The sequence below is a fragment of the Protomyctophum parallelum genome (genome assembly GCF_964188405.1).
Source record: "Protomyctophum parallelum genome assembly, chromosome: 15".
In the NCBI taxonomy this organism is placed as follows: Eukaryota; Metazoa; Chordata; class Actinopteri; order Myctophiformes; family Myctophidae; genus Protomyctophum; species Protomyctophum parallelum.
Window position 1 is genome coordinate 29,465,250 of NC_139710.1, and position 17,802 is coordinate 29,483,051.

Sequence of the window (17,802 nt, forward strand, 5' to 3'; positions counted from 1 at the left end):
ATGTGTTTCTCCACTGTGCTGACGATGTGGTGTTACTTCGTCCCCTCTGTGACAGATCTTCCGAGGAAACGTGGACAACAACGCTCCCTCCGCCAACTCCTTCACGCCGCCCATCGAGGCGCTGTACGTGCGCATCTACCCGCAGGTGTGCAGGAGACACTGCACACTGCGCATGGAGCTGCTGGGGTGCGAGCTGACAGGTGAGAAAGCAGTTTATGCACCCTTATTGACTTCAGTGGTCTATAAATGTACAGTATGTAGGCCTTATGACGTTGTTAGATTAAAATGGGGTTTTCATACAAAAAGGCATTACGTTATCTGGTTATTTAACAGAAAGCTGGTAGTTACATGTTGCTTTTTTCGGCTTGTTTCTAAATTGTAGTCATGTGGGCTTGCTTGGGCTTCCTGTGGCTCAGGAGGTAGAGCAGGTCGTCCAATGATCCGTGGGTTGGCGGTTCGAATTCCGGCTCCTTCTGTCCACATGTCGAAGTGTCCTTGGGCAAGACACTGAACCCTGCACTGCCTCCAATGAGTCGTTAAGTGTGAGCTTGCCACCATTGGTGTGTGAAGGATGCTGGCGTCGACTGTTCGCCGCTTCACCGCCCAATGTATGAATGAACGGATGATTGTAAAGCGCTTTGAGCACTTGGAAAAGCGCTATACAATGCAATCCATTATTATTGCTTCCTAAATGTTGTTTCAACCAGTGGTTTTCAACCATTTCAAGGATATGAAATTACATGAATATGTATTTGTCCACGGACCCTCCCATCTGAAAATAGCTTCTGCCAGGAAACAGTACAAGCCCTCCCATCTGAACATATAGCTTGTGCCAGGAAACGGTACAAGATTAATGTTTCAAATATTTTCCACATTTTCCACATTTTCTTTCGCAACGTGCCAACGTGTGGTGAGCTTGTAGATTGGCTATTGTTAAACAGCCGACGTGTGTGTGTGTGTGTGTGTGTGGGTATAATATTATATATTTACATATACAGTATACAGAGAGAGAGAGAGAGAGAAAGAGAGAGAGAGAGATGGCTCCTTTTCATAGATCGGGTTGCTTGGTTCTGTGGTGTCTAGCATGTTCTGTCTGTGCGTGTCTCCAGGCTGCTCAGAGCCCATGGGGCTGAAGTCGGGTCACGTCCAGGACTACCAGGTGACCGCCTCCAGCATCTTCAGGACCCTCAACATGGACATGTTCACCTGGGAGCCCGGCAAGGCCCGGCTGGACAAGCAGGGCAAGGTCAACGCCTGGACGGCCGGACACAGCGACCAGTCACAGTGGCTACAGGTAGGGGACGCCCCTCCGATGGTGACGACTATATCCAATGACATCCGTAGCAGCCAGCCAAACAAGCAGGGTGCGGCTGTGGCTCAGGGTTAGAGTGGCCGTCAGCGCAGCCGCGAGGTTCCCATTTCGATCCCGGGCTCGCCCCCAGAGCTGGTGTCGAACTCTGAACCCCTAATTGCTACCGATGTGCAGGTTGGTGCCTTACATGGTTTCCTCCGGCCATCAGTGTGTGAGTGGGTGAATGTAATGCACAATCTATGTAAAGTGCTATAGCTATAATATGAATGCACCATTTACCGTTTAACTATAGACTAGAACGAGGACTATGATTATGGATTATGATACGGTCTCATACATGAGTCGTTGAAAGTCGAGTCTACAAGCACAATCTGCTACATATTTTTTATAGTATAGTTAGTATAGTATAATATTTTTTATACGTATAGTTTCTCTCGCATTCTAAATCCTGTAAACTTAATTTGTGACCAAATCGTTGTTGTTGAAGTTGATAATGTGACTGAAGAAGTGTGTGTCCTCAGCCCACCTGAAGTTTTGACATCAACACATTATCACATTGACACTTGTAACTGTCTGTCTGGCTATATGTCTGTCTGTGTCCCTTTTATTTCCATATATGGAGATCTCTGTATATGTACCTGTTTGTCCGTTTCCCTTTTATGACCAATTGACCATATATGGCTGATGTTATCAATATGTGGGCATACAGTATATGGGCATGACCATGAGCATTATGGGAAAGTCCTTGACTGGAAAGTCCTTGTGCTATGGTAGCCATCTGTGGAGAATGTATGTGCAAAGAGTGCAAAAGAACTGTGGAAAGTCGACTGACCAAGTCATCAAATTGCAGGTGTGGGGGCTTTTTCGAATCAAGCTTAGGGCTGGCGGTTCTGGTAACTTTAGCGGTGTCATAATTATGCATTTACCTAGGGGCAAACTAGGGGTGTAATGATACATTTAAACAGCGATACGATACGTATCACAATACATGGTTGACGATATGATGGACGATATTGGTTCATCATGACGATACGATACGATCCAATGATTTGAAATCGATACAGCAACTATTTAAAATGCATTGACATTATGTTAAGCTAAGTAATTAAACCCCTCTTTTTATTTTTCTTCTGAAAATATAAATACCACGCACAAAAATGTAGTATTGATACAATTGATTATTTGCATAGCAAAACGATTCGATAACGATTATTTGCATTGCAAAACGATACCATTCGATACATAGTCAATGTTCCTGTTTTCCTTTCGATATACCTCGATTCTTGAAAAAAAAATCGGGTTTCCGATGCAGTTACTATATCGTTACACCCCTATAGCAAACGTCACCTCTGCAATTTAATTAGTTCAAGAATCCATCAGTCACTGTGATCCAACTCTTTAGACTGATTCAGACAGAACATCTGACACCTACAAGGCTACTTAGCAGGTCGACACAATGGACCGTCATCATTGATATTCATCCATGGTCGGTCATTCCTATTAACTCAAGCTGTGGCACTCTGCGTCGATCGGCAGGTTTTGTTAGCGAGGTTAGCGAGGTGTGAAAACTGCGAATGGCTGTGCGGGCTTGTGCCGGGGCCACACAGCTGTGCTGATAGACGATCACGTCTGGGGAGGGGATACTCGCCGCACCATGCTTTATGCATTTGATGTGGACAACCACATATGATTGAGGCCCAAGGTTTCAGGGCCTATCCCTGTGGGGAGGAGCAACCACTGGAGGAAACGCCTGTGGTCATCAGTGCAATGACACCTACAAGCTGGACACCGGCACAATGGTCTGGTCTTTGATGATAAACACCAAAGGAACTCCACCACCTTTCAGAAGGTCATAAGATTACTCTGCCACCATCATTGGGACAAAGATGTTTGTATGTGGGTGCACGAGGGGCAACAGCAGCACCATTGGTGTTTTTGTATATTATTGTCTGGTAATCCAGAAGCCTTCTCCTGGAAGAAGATTGAGCATAACTTCCCGTCCTTTGGATGGCTGCATCCAAGGTGCTGTTGCATGGTGGGAGATCGTCTCATCTTTGTAAGATTATCGCACATATTCATCTTAGACTTAAAGGACCACTTCACCACTTTTCAACGTATCTTTATATAATAGGTCCTCCCTAATAATCATGATAAAATGGCACGATTTTTTTCTACTCAGTCTGTGTCTCATAGGACGGCTGTGGGCAGTTTAGAAACCGTCTTCCAGTGACATCATCATTAGCAGATTATTTTTTAAACAAGATTTTTTTATAAAGATGTTTAGATTTTCATTATCGTGAGAACGATGGCTTCCATTTTCGCATTGCAACTTTTCAGGACTAGAAAGCCTGCAGTTTTTATTAGCTTGTATTCCCCATCGATGATGTCACTGGAAGACGGTTTCTGAACTGCCCACAGCCCTCCTATGAGACACAGACCGAGTAGAAAATAATTGCGCCATTATTTCATGATTATAAGTGAGGACCTATTATATGAAGATAGGTTGAAAAGCGGTGAAGTGGTCCTTTAAGTGATAGTCTTAAGACATTATGCAAGCTTGAAGTTATGCAGTATGGTCTAGAATAGTCAGAACTCCCACACCAGTCGGGAACTTGCAGCAATGACTACAAACAAAAAAAAAAGAAAAAAAAAAATCAAATGGAATAGAAAAATAAACTGACAAAATGTATTGTCAAGCATAGTAGTTAAACATTTGTGAGATTGTTAGGCAATTAGGCAATGTTCACCCAATAATGTTGGCCTTGTGACATACCCAGAATGGGGACACCAAGGTCAAGGTGCATGTGGTTGAGCTAGTGGTTGGGCTAGCTAGACCATGGGACACTACAGCAGTGTTTAGCCTTTGCTCTGATCAGCGCAATAGACCAGCTTTTAAGGCTCCATATCATCTGCCATAATTTGCCTGAGAATCTAGTCTCTGAAATGTGCTAATCTTTTGGCTGTTTAAAAGCAACTCGCATACACTGCTGTGACAACTTAGCCTGAGAACTTGGAGAACTTGGCTTGTCGGCGAGAAACTAAACTAATAATCCTTGCTTGTTGATTAGACTGTAGACATGTGGGCATCATTCACAGACTCATGAGTCCTCAGAGCGATGCTATTCATCACTGTAGTGCTACGCTGCGTTTGTGTCTAGCATTACTCTTACTCTGATGTTCTACTTAAAGTAAAGGTCCTAGTGTTCCGAAATTTACTAGAGTGTAGGTACAAAAGTATTGGAATTTTTTGAGTGGTGCAACCACTCCAGCTACTGTATGTGGGTCCCTGGCTGGGTCTGTCCCTGGCTGGGTCTGCCCGAGCATGGAATAGCATTCGATTGGTTGTCACTGTTGTGCAGCCTAACACACACATGCACTCGCACGCACACACGCACACACACACACACACACACACACACACACACACACACACACACACACACACACACACACACACACACACACACACACACACACTGTATATGATGATTTGGGTTGTTACAGTACAGTACAGTACAGTACAGTACAGTACAGTACAGTACAGTACAGTACAGTACAGTACAGTACAGTACAGTACAGTACAGTACAGTACAGTACAGTACACGTGATAACTGTCATTTCACAACCATTTCGGACACGGGGTGGCTTGCCGGAACCGGACCGGCACCCTGGCCGCGTTCCTGTGGGTCTGAAACTTCCGGGGACCCCCACACGGAGTTGCACCACTCACTTCACACAGGTGTGATTTTTGTGGTGTAAGCCGCTTCTGTAGCAGCAGATAGTGTCTGTCTATTTGCCCCAGTGACGTCAATGTGGGCCAAGTCATCATCACAATAATGTTGGCCCCTATGTGAAATCATGTGGATTTATACATCAACATCGTACAATGCATCATCATGATCATGATGAAAGGCACCTCTTGACTTCACATGGGTGTGTTTTTCAATTATCTATTCAATGTTTTGTCCAACGTATTATTATTATAGGTATAAGGTGGTTAATGTATGCTTTCTGATAATAGTCCCAAAGTAACAGGTAACTAAAACTGTCATAATTACAGTGTAAACAAATATATATTTGCCTCAGAAGATGTAGTGGAGTAGGACAAAACATGTAAAAAAGTAATGTAAATGTTCCTTAAAATAAAAATAAAACATTACTCAAGTACAGTAGTTCATCTTGAGTGCAAGCACTTACTGTCCCAGCACTGCTACCAATTGGTGGTGGTTGATTAGACTGTAGAAGAAGACCTGTGGACATCATTCACAGACTGGAGAGTCCTCGGAGAGTGATGCTATTCATCACCATAGTGCCACGCCGCCTTTGTTTATGCGTTCAGCGGTGGCAGCAGCATCTCATTAAGGCCCAAACTGTGTCTCACTTGTGACTCTGAAAAGCACTGCGACCGACTGAGATAAACAACTTTTTGACTTTGGCCAAAAAACAAACCAAACAAACATGTCCGTCCATCACGGTGCTGATAGCAGCACTTTGCTCACTTTACTTTGAGTAGTTTTGAGGACAACGACCCGAATGGAAGCGCAACGGTAGATCGTTCAGTGGTTCAGATCCACAAGCTCACAACGTGTCGCTTCGTGTCACATTGTGAGCTTGTAGATTGTAGTGATGTGTCGGTCATGAACGAACAAATCAAAATAACTAGTTATTTTTGGTGAACGAAACCGACCCGGTCACTTCCGTGAACGATCCGTTCTGAAATGCAAATGACGGGGAGTCGCCCGGCTGCTCTTCTCATTCAGTGCGAGGCTGCGAGCCGGAGCCTGGAGGGCGGGGCCGTGCTCTCCGTCTCCGGGCTCCCACAGCGCACAACAGTTGCAGAGGAGAAGTGGGTGGTGACTGGTCATACTGGTACATTGACCGGGGAGACCGAAAGACCAAAATGCATATTTCGTTCAAAGTTTCGTTCTTCGTTCAAAGTTTCGTTCTTCGTTCAGAGTGCTGTAACAGTATAACCGACCGGGAGAAGGGGTCGTGATCGGTCATACTGGTACATTGACCGAGGAGACCGAAAGACCGAAATGCATATTTCGTTCAAAGTGCTATAACAGCATAACCGACTGGGAGAAGGGGGTGGTGACTGAACGAAGTGCTGTAAACTAACTGTGAAGTGTGTACGAATGACTGACTTGGGTCTGACATTGTCTAGCATTAGAAACCCATACGTTTTTATTTCACTGAAGGAAAGACCAACGAGTCTAATAATGCATGACTGACTGACTGAATGACTGTATTTGTAGCCCTCTGGTTGCAAATACAAATACTACTTGCAAGTGCAACAAACAAAGTCATGATGATTAACGTAGAAACATTAAACTTTGATTGATTGATTGATTGAAATATGTATTAACAGTTTGCAGAATTACTTGTTTACAAGAGGGTCCACCTTGTTCAATTCATCAAAGAGTGACAATCAAACAATAAGAGTGACTGGTTATTAAATTAGCTCTCTTCTGTTTAAATGTACTACTATTATGGTGATATTATAATATGATGGTGAAATTATACTATTATAGTGAAATTATATCAATGGAAAATAAACAGGCTAATACATACATATAATATATATAGTATTTAATGCTAATGCTATGCTTAAAAACATGAAAATAGATTAGGCTCCTTCTTTTATACTAATAGCATTAATAGCATACAATTCATATTACCATAATTGGTTAGTATAGATTAAATATAGGAGGGGCTCAATAACCATGGAAACTAAAGGGATGGAGGGTAGAGGAATGGAGTTAATCAATGATAATATTTTATTTGTGGATATAAATTATATATTTCCCCTCAAATATCTTAGTTTTACCAACATTCTTAATGTGAAATAGTTTCTATATGCTTATTTATTTAAATTGTGATAATTGCTATAGCTATTGGAGCTCTGGTGGTCCCAGACAGACAGGGGACGTAAAGAGGAAATTATGCCCGGGTAGAAGGCATCCTGACTGGGGGAGACTGGAAGGAGTGACTGGTGTTGACATCGCGGATCGTCTGACTCTGCCAAAACGGAACAGTTACCCTTAAAAAACCCCACATCCATTCAGTTTCATTGTAACTAAGATTTTCCGATCATAATTCATATTTTTTTAATACCGTATTTAGCTATAACGAGCGCAAATGTTCGATGCTAATTGACAGTGCTACTCTGCTACTACCATAGACTGTAGGGGAAAAAATGGCTACTCCTAGCCGCACCAGAGGAGATTGGACCCCATCCCTCCCAGAGAAAATCCCATAGCCTGGAAGGATGATCGGCCTGGCTCGGCCATTGAACGACTCGTTCAAGTGACCGTGCCATATAGTATGCCAGTATGGTCCGTGCGGGAGATCCTATAGTTTACAGCAGTAACGCGCGAACGACCGAAATTAACGAAATTAACGAAATTAACGGATCTTTTTAGTGAACGACCGAACGACCGAACCGTTCACTGAAATGAACGAAAGTTTCCACCTCTAGTAGATTGTCTATTTTCACTACTTCTTATAAACATTTGTTTTCAAATGTATGGAATTTCAGATTTGATTGCTTGAAGAAAAAAATATAATTATAATTGAAAACAAAATGTAGGAAACCAAAATTAAAGGGACTCATAAAATGTGTCCGCGACCCACAAATGGGTCCTTGCCCAGTGGCATAGTTCTCCTACACCCAGAAGGTGGCATAATACTCGTTTTCTGTGTGTCAGTGTTAATTTCCTTTTAATTCCCCTTCCCCCTGTTTCCCTTTAACACGCTTCTGGGGTTATGTTTAACATCTACTCGTGCATGTGTGTGCACCCCAGGCAGTTAAGTTGCTTGATTCAATATTAATATTTTATATAGATTTTTCATCAGGCATGCGCCTATATGAACACAATGTAACTTCGAACTCCATTTTAACCATGCATGTTAGATTACCTGAAAACACACGCCCGGATATATTGTCCTAACGTGTGAGGTGCTATGTTGTTAAAACGGTTTTATTTATTTCTTTATTTCATACGTATTCGTTGAATCACAACGCATTTTTGTGGGCTACTTTTGCTGAGCGTTTCCCCCCCTCCCAGAATTATAGGAATGCTGCACTTCAAGTGGTTAACGCTTCAGAAATGAAGCATTTAATTGTCAGAGGTGTTGTCTTGAGGGCTGTTCGCCGACAATCGACAGCAAAACATTCCTCCTGCTTGCCAGAAATGGCTTGACGCACGTGCTCCGCGCTTTAACTGGTTGGACGATGTAACGTCTGAAAAGTAAGCTACTGTGGCTCTGGCGGTTTCCCCCGTGCTATATACGCCTCGACATGTTAATGTGCATAATTAACTAATCAGCTCCTGCCAGCTGGAAACACTTGGCAGCCCTACACTCCCTTGAAAACATCTTGAGACATTGGCTGGTTCAATCTCCCGCTGTGTAACTCTCACATCCCATCTGACGAGGAGAGCGCGCTGGGTTTAGACAATGCCCAGGAGGCGCTCCAGTCTTCTTCTTCCGGCTGTGTTCCCATTGGGGGGTCTCGCAGTTTCTGTTCTCTGCATCCTCCTTGGTGACTCCCGCCACCACATTCGTAAGGGCTCTGTTGTCGATTAAATAATCTTCCAAAGATGAAGGAATGACGAAGTGAAGTGTTGAGACTTTATTCAGAAGATTCAGCAGAGTAACAACATACAGAGAGTGAGGAACAGGCCTCCTTGACTGTTCCAGCAGCCCCTCCGGGCGCAAGCCTCCTCAACCCCATTCTCAGACCGTCCTTATAGTCTTGTCCTAACAGAGATGCCACACTGAATGTCCATACAAGGATCCGCACACAAGGGCGACACACAAATAAGTATACCTTTGCTGACAGTGTGGAGGAGTCAAGTCAGCTGTTAGATTGACAGCTGCATGAATTAGACTGAGCACATTGGTGAGCAAAGATACTTAATGGAAGGAAGATAAATACACAAGTATGCATATATCTGGCACTGTAGTAGTCAAAAATTCCCATTACAGTCCGTGTCCACAGTTGGGTGTCTTTTGAGTTGGTACAGCACCGGGCCTTCCATGCATTTATATGGACGGTGGTGGAAAACAGTACTTGCATGTTTTACATCAATACTGCAATGTGAACCATGGCCGAATGAGACATTGAACCGAACAGATACTGTAGCTATACATATCATATAGATATACACATTCAACTGCATTGCCGTTCTCAATTAAGTACTTGATTGATTCTACAACGTTATATGTTCATTTGACAGGAAATGCCTTCTAAATCAGTAGTTCTCAAACCTTTTCGTGCCACGGTGCAAAGACCGCAGTCCTCCATCTGTTTGCTTGTTTGTTTGTGTGTTTGTTTGTTTTTCCAGGGGCCCCCAGAAGACAAGATTTGTGTTAAAGGTTTCATGACATTAATTTTTATTTTTTATTTTTATTTTAGGTTGTATGACCTCAACTACACCCACACAACCTGAACTTTGAACATTCAGTGGATTTTCTGTGGCCTGGGGTTTTCTCTGTGTGTTCTGAAGCCTTTTGAGCTGCAACGGAAATAGGCAAAATCCCTCAACAGTGACATCTCCTGGCACATTCTTATGTCATATATGGGATTCGTGGACTCTTACCTCACAGTCCACAGGGAAATCAGAGCACTTGTTTGAGCCAGAAAACCCCAGACCACAGTAAATCTACTGAATGTTAAAAGTTCATGTTTTTTCTGGGTGCAATTGAGCTCAGAAAACCTAAACAAATTACAAAAACTTTTTTATGTCACAGTCCCTTTAAAGAAAATGCTAAATTATTCCTAACACTTTCAAGAGTATTATTTTTTTATGTTAAAAAACTAGCAGATGTACAAGCTCTCAATGTTGACGTGCTGTGAGTTTGTATATCAGCTGTTTTTGAATAGCCAACACTACACACAGCTTTATTCAAAAGACTATTACACTGAAATTTGCTGTCAAATTCAACACTGTTTATTGAGATAGGAGGTTAATTCTGTTTCAAATCTGTGACCCAATTTGAGTGGGGCTGAGTTGTCTATACCCTTTTTTTCTTTTTCTTTTTTCATTTCACATGTAAGCAGAGAATCATAGTTACAAATTGACATATTGGTTGTGCAGTTTGAGCCTCCACTGCCTCCAGTTTTGACCAGATTTGACTAAGAGACTGCTATCGTGCAAATTCCAGCTTTTCACCAGAGGAGAAAAACTTATTTTTTTTTCGAAATGAGTTTATAGCACAGGCAGACTCTTCACATACTAGAGCATGTCTGAAATAAGTGTCAGAGCTGAAATCGACATGTAAATATGAAATAAAATTAATGTAGCTAGGTGTAATGTTAAAGACCACAGAAGTGAACCTTTCAAGCCTGTTTTCTGTAAGACATTACTCTATAAGTCATATCTCCAAAACCGGTGGGTCAAACTGAACAACCAATATGTCAATTTGAAGCTATGATTCCCTGCTTTCATATGACAAAAAAAAAAAAAGAAATTCTAAAAAGTCCAATGGCAGTCCCTCAGTCAAATTTAGTCACATATGGCTTACAGAGTAATTCCTTGCACAGATGCAGAGAAAACGTCTCCTACGTCAAATACATTTTCCTTCTGTGTTCATTTGACCTTGGAGTCTTTCTCAGTCTGAATGCCGCTTGAACTCCTGTCTGTTGATTCCCTGCCTGACAATTAATAATAATGGCTTATGGAATATCAATATTTTCCAATAAAAAATACTCAGAAATAAACAGGTCGATGGAGGTGTTTCGTTAAAAATAGAAGGACAGAGAGATACATGAAAGGGAGATCGGGGGGGGGGGGGGGGGGGGGGGGGGGTACCCCTCTGTGATGCTCACACACTGAAATGGAGGGAGCACATATAATATAAAGCCTTCGTCTTTACCTGTTTACCTGTATTATATTACCTACAAAAATAGCCCACGTGATGTGTTGTGAACTTGTAGATTGGAAAAGACTAAGTAAAAAACAGGGCTTGATTGGTTACTCATGTATGTTCCACATCTTCCGGTTAAGTGAACGCTGGCGCGACTAGCTGCCGCTGCTCTCCGGTTGTTTTTAACGTTTTTATGATTTTCTGCATAGCTTGCAGAAAATCACATATCTGTGAACGGGATACTGGTGGTCTCTACTCTGTGCTTACTGTCAAAACGATCTGTTTGTCAGGATGGCGTTCGAAACTGTTCAAGCTTAGCGTGTTGGCGTTCTACTCACCTGAGTTACCTGGCCACTGCTACTGCTGTTCGGTGAACGTACATCTGCCCGTGCATCATGTGGATCTACAAACTCGCTGTGAGCTCTGTGCTCCTGTGGACTATCCTGTCCATAGGGATATATCCAGCGTCATCTCTGATCCAACATATGAGAGCGGATCTCCTCCAGTTTAGTTTCCACCGGCTTGATCCCCCGCCTGTACTGCACCACTTCCCGGACATCGCCTGCCTTCCTCATCGGAGGTACATCCATCGCGGAGCCGGACGAAGTGTCCACATCGATGACTCCCCTGCTATCAACTCCATCTGGTCTTCCACCCACCGTCACCCTCGGAGAACCATCCGTAGGAAGGTGGATCACGGCACGTTAGCTCGCCTGGTTAGGTCGGCTAATGTTGGCTTCTCCAACCAGCAGTCCGACGTCAAATTTGGATTATATTTTGGACAATATTAATCATGCTCTCACTAAGGACTTTGGCCCTCATTTCTCAACCGTGCGTACGCCAAAATATGGGTGCACGCCGAAATTACCGACATTTTCGGCATTTACCATTTCCGGCAAAGCTTGAAATTGAACTTGAGTAGGACAAAAAGTCACGTCTGGTCGGGAGCTGGCGTACGTTTTGTCCTCGGCTGTTTTTCTGTCGCACGCAAGCGGAGCAGCATTGTCTGAACTGCTGACACGCTGTCACAGGCATCTAAACATATGTTTTCACTCCTAAAATGTTAATATAAAACGGTATGTGTATATACATGTAAAAAGAAAAAAAGAAAAAGAGAGATTTCCAACTTTACAAGTAATTAAAATCGCGCAATTAAAAACAATATAACATGTTTACAATGTATTAGTTTGTGCTTAATCAAACAGTGCTTTACTGGCCTTGTTATGCGAGTGCACTTGTGAGATGATTTGGGAGCGCATCACTGTGATATTATTAAAAAAAATGCATAAATGGACTGCACGCCTTTATTTCCAAGTGACAATGACAAGCATACAGCTTGCCTATTTGCAATTGTAGCAGGCTATAGAGCGTCGCAGTCCCTCCCCCTTTCAGAACAACGAACGGCCCAGGAAATGAAAACGCAATGCATTTCCCCATAGGCAGTTCTTATTTAATTTATTTAAAGACCTAAGCGTCGTACGAAGCCAACTCTTGTCGTGACAAATCATGACAACACACAGAATTGTTCGGGCCAAACAAAGAATTAGAAAGTAGAGTTACAACACTTTTTTTGTTGTTTTTCTTCTTTGTAATTATTTGTTTGGTCCAAAATATTGTGTGTGTTGTCATGATTTGTCACGACAAGAGTTGGTTTCGTACGACGCTTAAAAGGTCTTTAAATAAATTAAATAAGAACTGCCTATGGGGAAATGCATTGCGTTTTCATTTCCTGGGCCGTTCGTTGTTCTGAAAGGGGGAGGGACTGTGACGCTCTATAGGCGTAAGGGGCTTAATCATTCACCATTCCATTTAAATAAGTGCTTTGACAGTTCAGATAAAAGCGAGATCATTTTCGGGGGTCTGGAGGACGGGACCGCGGCGTGCGTCGCCAACACATACCAGGAAAGCACACATGCAAGCGAAGCGGCAAGCTTAATTCATCCATATGTTTATGATTCGTTCATCAATGATTAAATCACTACATAAACGTTGATTATGACTGCCTTGACGACATGATAGCCTATCTCTCATGCAGGCATATCACTCACCCACAGGACTTATCACAGCAGTGCGCAGTCTTCACCGTGCATTGCGCACGAATGAGTAAAATTAATATAGGCCAGCCTACAAACGTATTCCATTCATGGCGATGCAATGTCGATGTGTCATGTAGGTGCGTGCGTGCGTGGACATGACAGCAAGGCAAGCGAGGTGAGAGGGAAACAGACAGGGTAAGCCTACAACTTTATTTAATTCATGCAGGTGTTCGTTCTTTATTTATTTAACAACACACCAGTTAGTTGGGCTTGCAAGTTCATGCGTGTGCGTCTGTGTGTGTGTATGAGAGAGGGGGGTGAGGGGGCAGCAAGGCACGGGAGAACTTCCCCCCCCCCCCCCCCCCCGTAACCAGGGTTTCCAGGATTTATTGCATGTGTTCATGTCGCAAAAACGAGGGCGAGGCTTGATTTCATAGGGCGTGCCAGATAGATTTCAGCCGTCACATTTATTAACGTCAGAACAAAATTAAGGAAGGATCAGCTGTTTGCGATCACTTTATAAATGCCGTGGCGACGTGGGTGTACTACGAAACCTGTACTCGAATCTGTGGCAGATTTTACACTTTTATCTCATGCCTGGACAGTTTTGGTCTTCAACAACATGTTGATTTCCCTACACACTCTAAAGTTCACATTCTGGACATAGTCTGTTGTTCTGGTGTCACTCCTCTCAACTGTTCTGCTGTCTGTCTCCCCATCTCTGACCACATGCTTGTTTCATTTAATCTAAGTCTGACACTGTCCAAAACCAAACTGTCACGCACTATGTCCTTCCGTAATATCAGAAGCATTAATCTAACCGACCTCACAACTGTATTGACTGTTTTCCCACCATCACCCCACCCCCCCCTCCATGCACCCCGGAACAGCTGGTTTCCTCATACAACAATGGTCTCCAGACTCTGCTAAATTCCCTTGCCCCCCTCAAAACCCGGACTGTTTCATTCCCCCACTCTGCTCCCTGGTTCTCCCCCCACCTCAACTGAAAGCCGAAGGTCGTCAGCTGGAGTGGCTTTTCAGCAAAACCGGACTCACCGTACACAAACAAATGTACCATACCCACATCCTCAAATACAAAGATGCCCTCTCCTCAGCCAAATCCCAATATTTTACAGCAAAAAATACTGCTGGTGCTGGGAACACCAGGGCCCTGTTCTCAGTGGTCAACAACTAACTCCGCCCCCCTGATTCCCTCCCGCCACACTTTTACTCCACTGACCACTGTAACTCCCTGATGTCATTTTTCAACACAAAAATAGACACCATTCACCAGCAACTGACCCCTCACACGTCCAGTTGTCCACCTCCTTTTGTCCCCCCCCCCCTCTCTACCTCTCTCCTGCTTCAAACTCCCCATCTGCCGCTGATTTATCCAAACTCATCCGGAATTCCAAGCCATCCACCTGCCAACTTGACCCCCTGCCATCCTCCCTGGTTATAGCCTCCCTTCCCTCTCTGCTGCCCCTGGTAACTGCCATTATTCCCTCAGCTGCCCCTCAGCTCTCAAATCAGCTGCTGTCACACCGTTACTGAAGAAACCTGGTCTAGATCCCAACATCTTCAACAACCTCCGCCCCATCTCCAACCTACCATTTCTCGCAAACATCCTAGAAAAAGCAGTGGCATCACAGATTCAGGCCCACCTCACCAACAATAACCTCTATGAACAGTTCCAGTCCGGTTTTCGCCCCCGTCACAGCACAGAAACAGCCCTCATTAAAATCACAAACGACCTCCTGATAGCAGCTGACTCTGGACAAGTATCCATCCTCATCCTCCTTGATTTAAGTGCAGCCTTTGACACCATTTCCCACTCCTATTCATCATCTACCTCCTCCCGCATGGACAGATTTTCCGTAAACATAACATCCATTTCCACTGCTACGCGGATGACACCCAGCTCTACGTCTCCTCCAAACCCTCTTCCACCTTCCCACCCTCCCTTACTGGAATTAAAATCCTGGTTCACCTCAAACTAAACAGTGATAAAACCGAGGTAGTCCTCATTGGTTCCAAATCCGCACTCTCCAAGCAACCCAGTTTCACCCTCACCATAGACAACACCCTCAGGTTAAGAGTCTGGGTGTCGTCCTCGATAGCACACTCTCATTCCACAACCAACAACAGCATCCGGTCTGCCTACTTCCACCTCAGAAACATCAACCGATCAAATATAGTGCTTTATCCTTTTAACAAAATATGTTTTCTCTTAACCAAAACATACCCCTACCTTTAAGTAAAGTAACTGTACTTATAGTTACTCACAGTAGTGGAAGATGTTGATTATTATTACAAAACATACATTAATCACTTCAGCCCTTGGCCGTTTGAAAATAGCCCGTGCGACACATTGTGAGCTTCTGCTATTTTCAAAATATTTTAATACATTTGATAACTTGAAATGGGAGATGCTGCACAATGTTTGCTTGTACTTTTGGTACTTTAAGTGCATTTTGACGCCAATGCTTTTACTCAAATACGATTTGAATTCCGAACTTTCACTTTTCTACATTGCAGTATAGTAGGCTATTGATGTATATCTATACTATACTGTATGTAATAGTTATAATTTAGCTATTGAAAAATAGCAGATCTACAAGCTCATAGCGTACGAGCCTGTATAGGTCTGCTATTTTTGAAGAAATCGTGAAAATATTTATTTCAGAAAACTGGAGTATTTAGAAGATCTTTTTTTTATTTCGAGGTCAGGCCTAAATGGGTTAAGTAAAACATGTGAGTACTTTTTTCCACCACCGTCGTTCCTTTCCGCCACTGGGAAGCAGCAGACCCAGGCTGTGTCCTTCCCACCACTGGGAAGCAGCAGACCCAGGCTGTGTAATACACTCATGTTTAACGCAGCATATTATGCTGCATTTTAGCCACACCTCATCGCACCACTGCACGCCCAAATTAGCACTTCCTGCTTTTCTGCTGTTCTGTTCTAGTCTGCATTTCATGTGTTTGCTTTGTAAGGGGCCGTGTGTAATGTTATAATGTTGTCGGGTGGAGGGGGGGGGGGACCTTGTTATTCCGAAAACGTTACTTTCCAGGAAATGGAAACGGAAAATGTTCAAAAGCAGTGAAGATAGCATATCTACTAGCTTGCAAGGTTACAGGTCAATTATGTTGTTGATGTCTTAAGCTCTTCTCCCCATACTTGAACTTTTTAATTAATAGAATGTGATTGTATCCAATCCGAATGAACTTTTTAATTAATAGAATGTGATTGTGTCCAATCTGAATGGCAGAGTATATTAATACATAATGAATACAATTGGGGTGGTTGTTTTTGTCCCCCCCTGCTCTTCTATTGAGACATTTAGTCTCACCTAGACACAGGATCTGACACAAATGTTGACCTGATGGTCAAGATTCAATTCATCCCCTGAGCAATTTATATAAAACATTTGATATAAATCAAATGGTTTATGTTCATGAATAACCAGGATCCTGGATGGCTTGATTCTAAGCTTACTGGCATAATGTATATGCCGGTGAATATTTTTGGAAATCTCTATGGGAAAAAATGAATTGGATCTGGAACGATGGAACCAGAAAAGGGCTGCCACTGCTATGCCTATACTCTTAATTAAAGCAGTGGTTCTCATTGTTGGTGTAGTGGGAACTCCCCAGGGGTTCCTCCAAGGCAGTGGTTCTCAAACCTTTTCGTGTCACCCATCTGAAAATGTTTTGTGCCAAGGACCCCCAGAAGGGAAGATTTGTGTGTGTAAAAGATAAGAAACAATAAATAAAAAAATTGCAGACATACAAGCTTGCAGTGAGCTTCTGCATAAAAGCCATGAAAGTATAAATAGATAAGTGGTTAAAATTATGCTACATTAACTACTTTCGCTGTGGGCCCCCTGGAAGCCCCTCCCCGCCCCCTTGGGCTCCCTGTGTATGATGCGTGACACATTAGCACCTCCGTCGTCCCATGTGGTGCATGGGGAAAGAGGCGACTGACTCCCAAATGACACCCGCCAGCGCAAAGCATTTGTTGTAAACAAACCGCGATAGATTCTATTTTACTTCAGTAACTGCGAAGTTAGGCCGGTCGGGTGTTTGCGATTTGCAAAAGCACGGGTTCTGCCGCTGAACGCACCTGATCTTATAAAAAATATTTAACTGGGAGTTTGTTTCCTTCTGTCCCGTGGTGGCGGACGGCTTTCATTTTGTCCCTCTGAAACTCCCGTCTTTTTTTCTACAGGATTTATGCAGCGATGATCATGTTTGTTGTTCTTTCCCTCTGACTGGAAACAGCTGCCAGAGAGAGACATGGGGGTTTGTACATCTAATGTACCACGTCTCTGTGTGTATGTCGGTAATCCACGTGTTCAGATTTGACACACGCGTTCCGGGAATGTAGTGCCAGTCAAAGGGTGGATTATCCACAGGACGTACCAGGCATGGCCGACCCTCTGGTGGGCCGGTCTGGGCCAAATTAGTTGTCTGTTGGTTGTGTATAATTTATGTTGTACTGTAAATGTGGTGGTGTTTTTCAATTGTATATGGGCCCCGAAAAGTCTCTAGAGTATCTGCGCGCTGGTTGTGGTGGTGGGC

General features: G+C 43.4%; 1 protein-coding gene across 1 annotated transcript in view; it reads left to right on the forward strand.

Moving 5' to 3' along the window:
* The window catches only part of LOC310872011 (EGF-like repeat and discoidin I-like domain-containing protein 3), a gene marked incomplete at its 3' end in the record, with an annotated part of 237,840 nt that overhangs the window by 177,011 nt on the left and 43,027 nt on the right, over positions 1-17,802 (forward strand). The window contains 2 exon segments of the mRNA XM_083783672.1: positions 56-200; positions 1,110-1,294. Coding sequence (XP_083639798.1) covers positions 56-200; positions 1,110-1,294 — 330 coding nt within the window.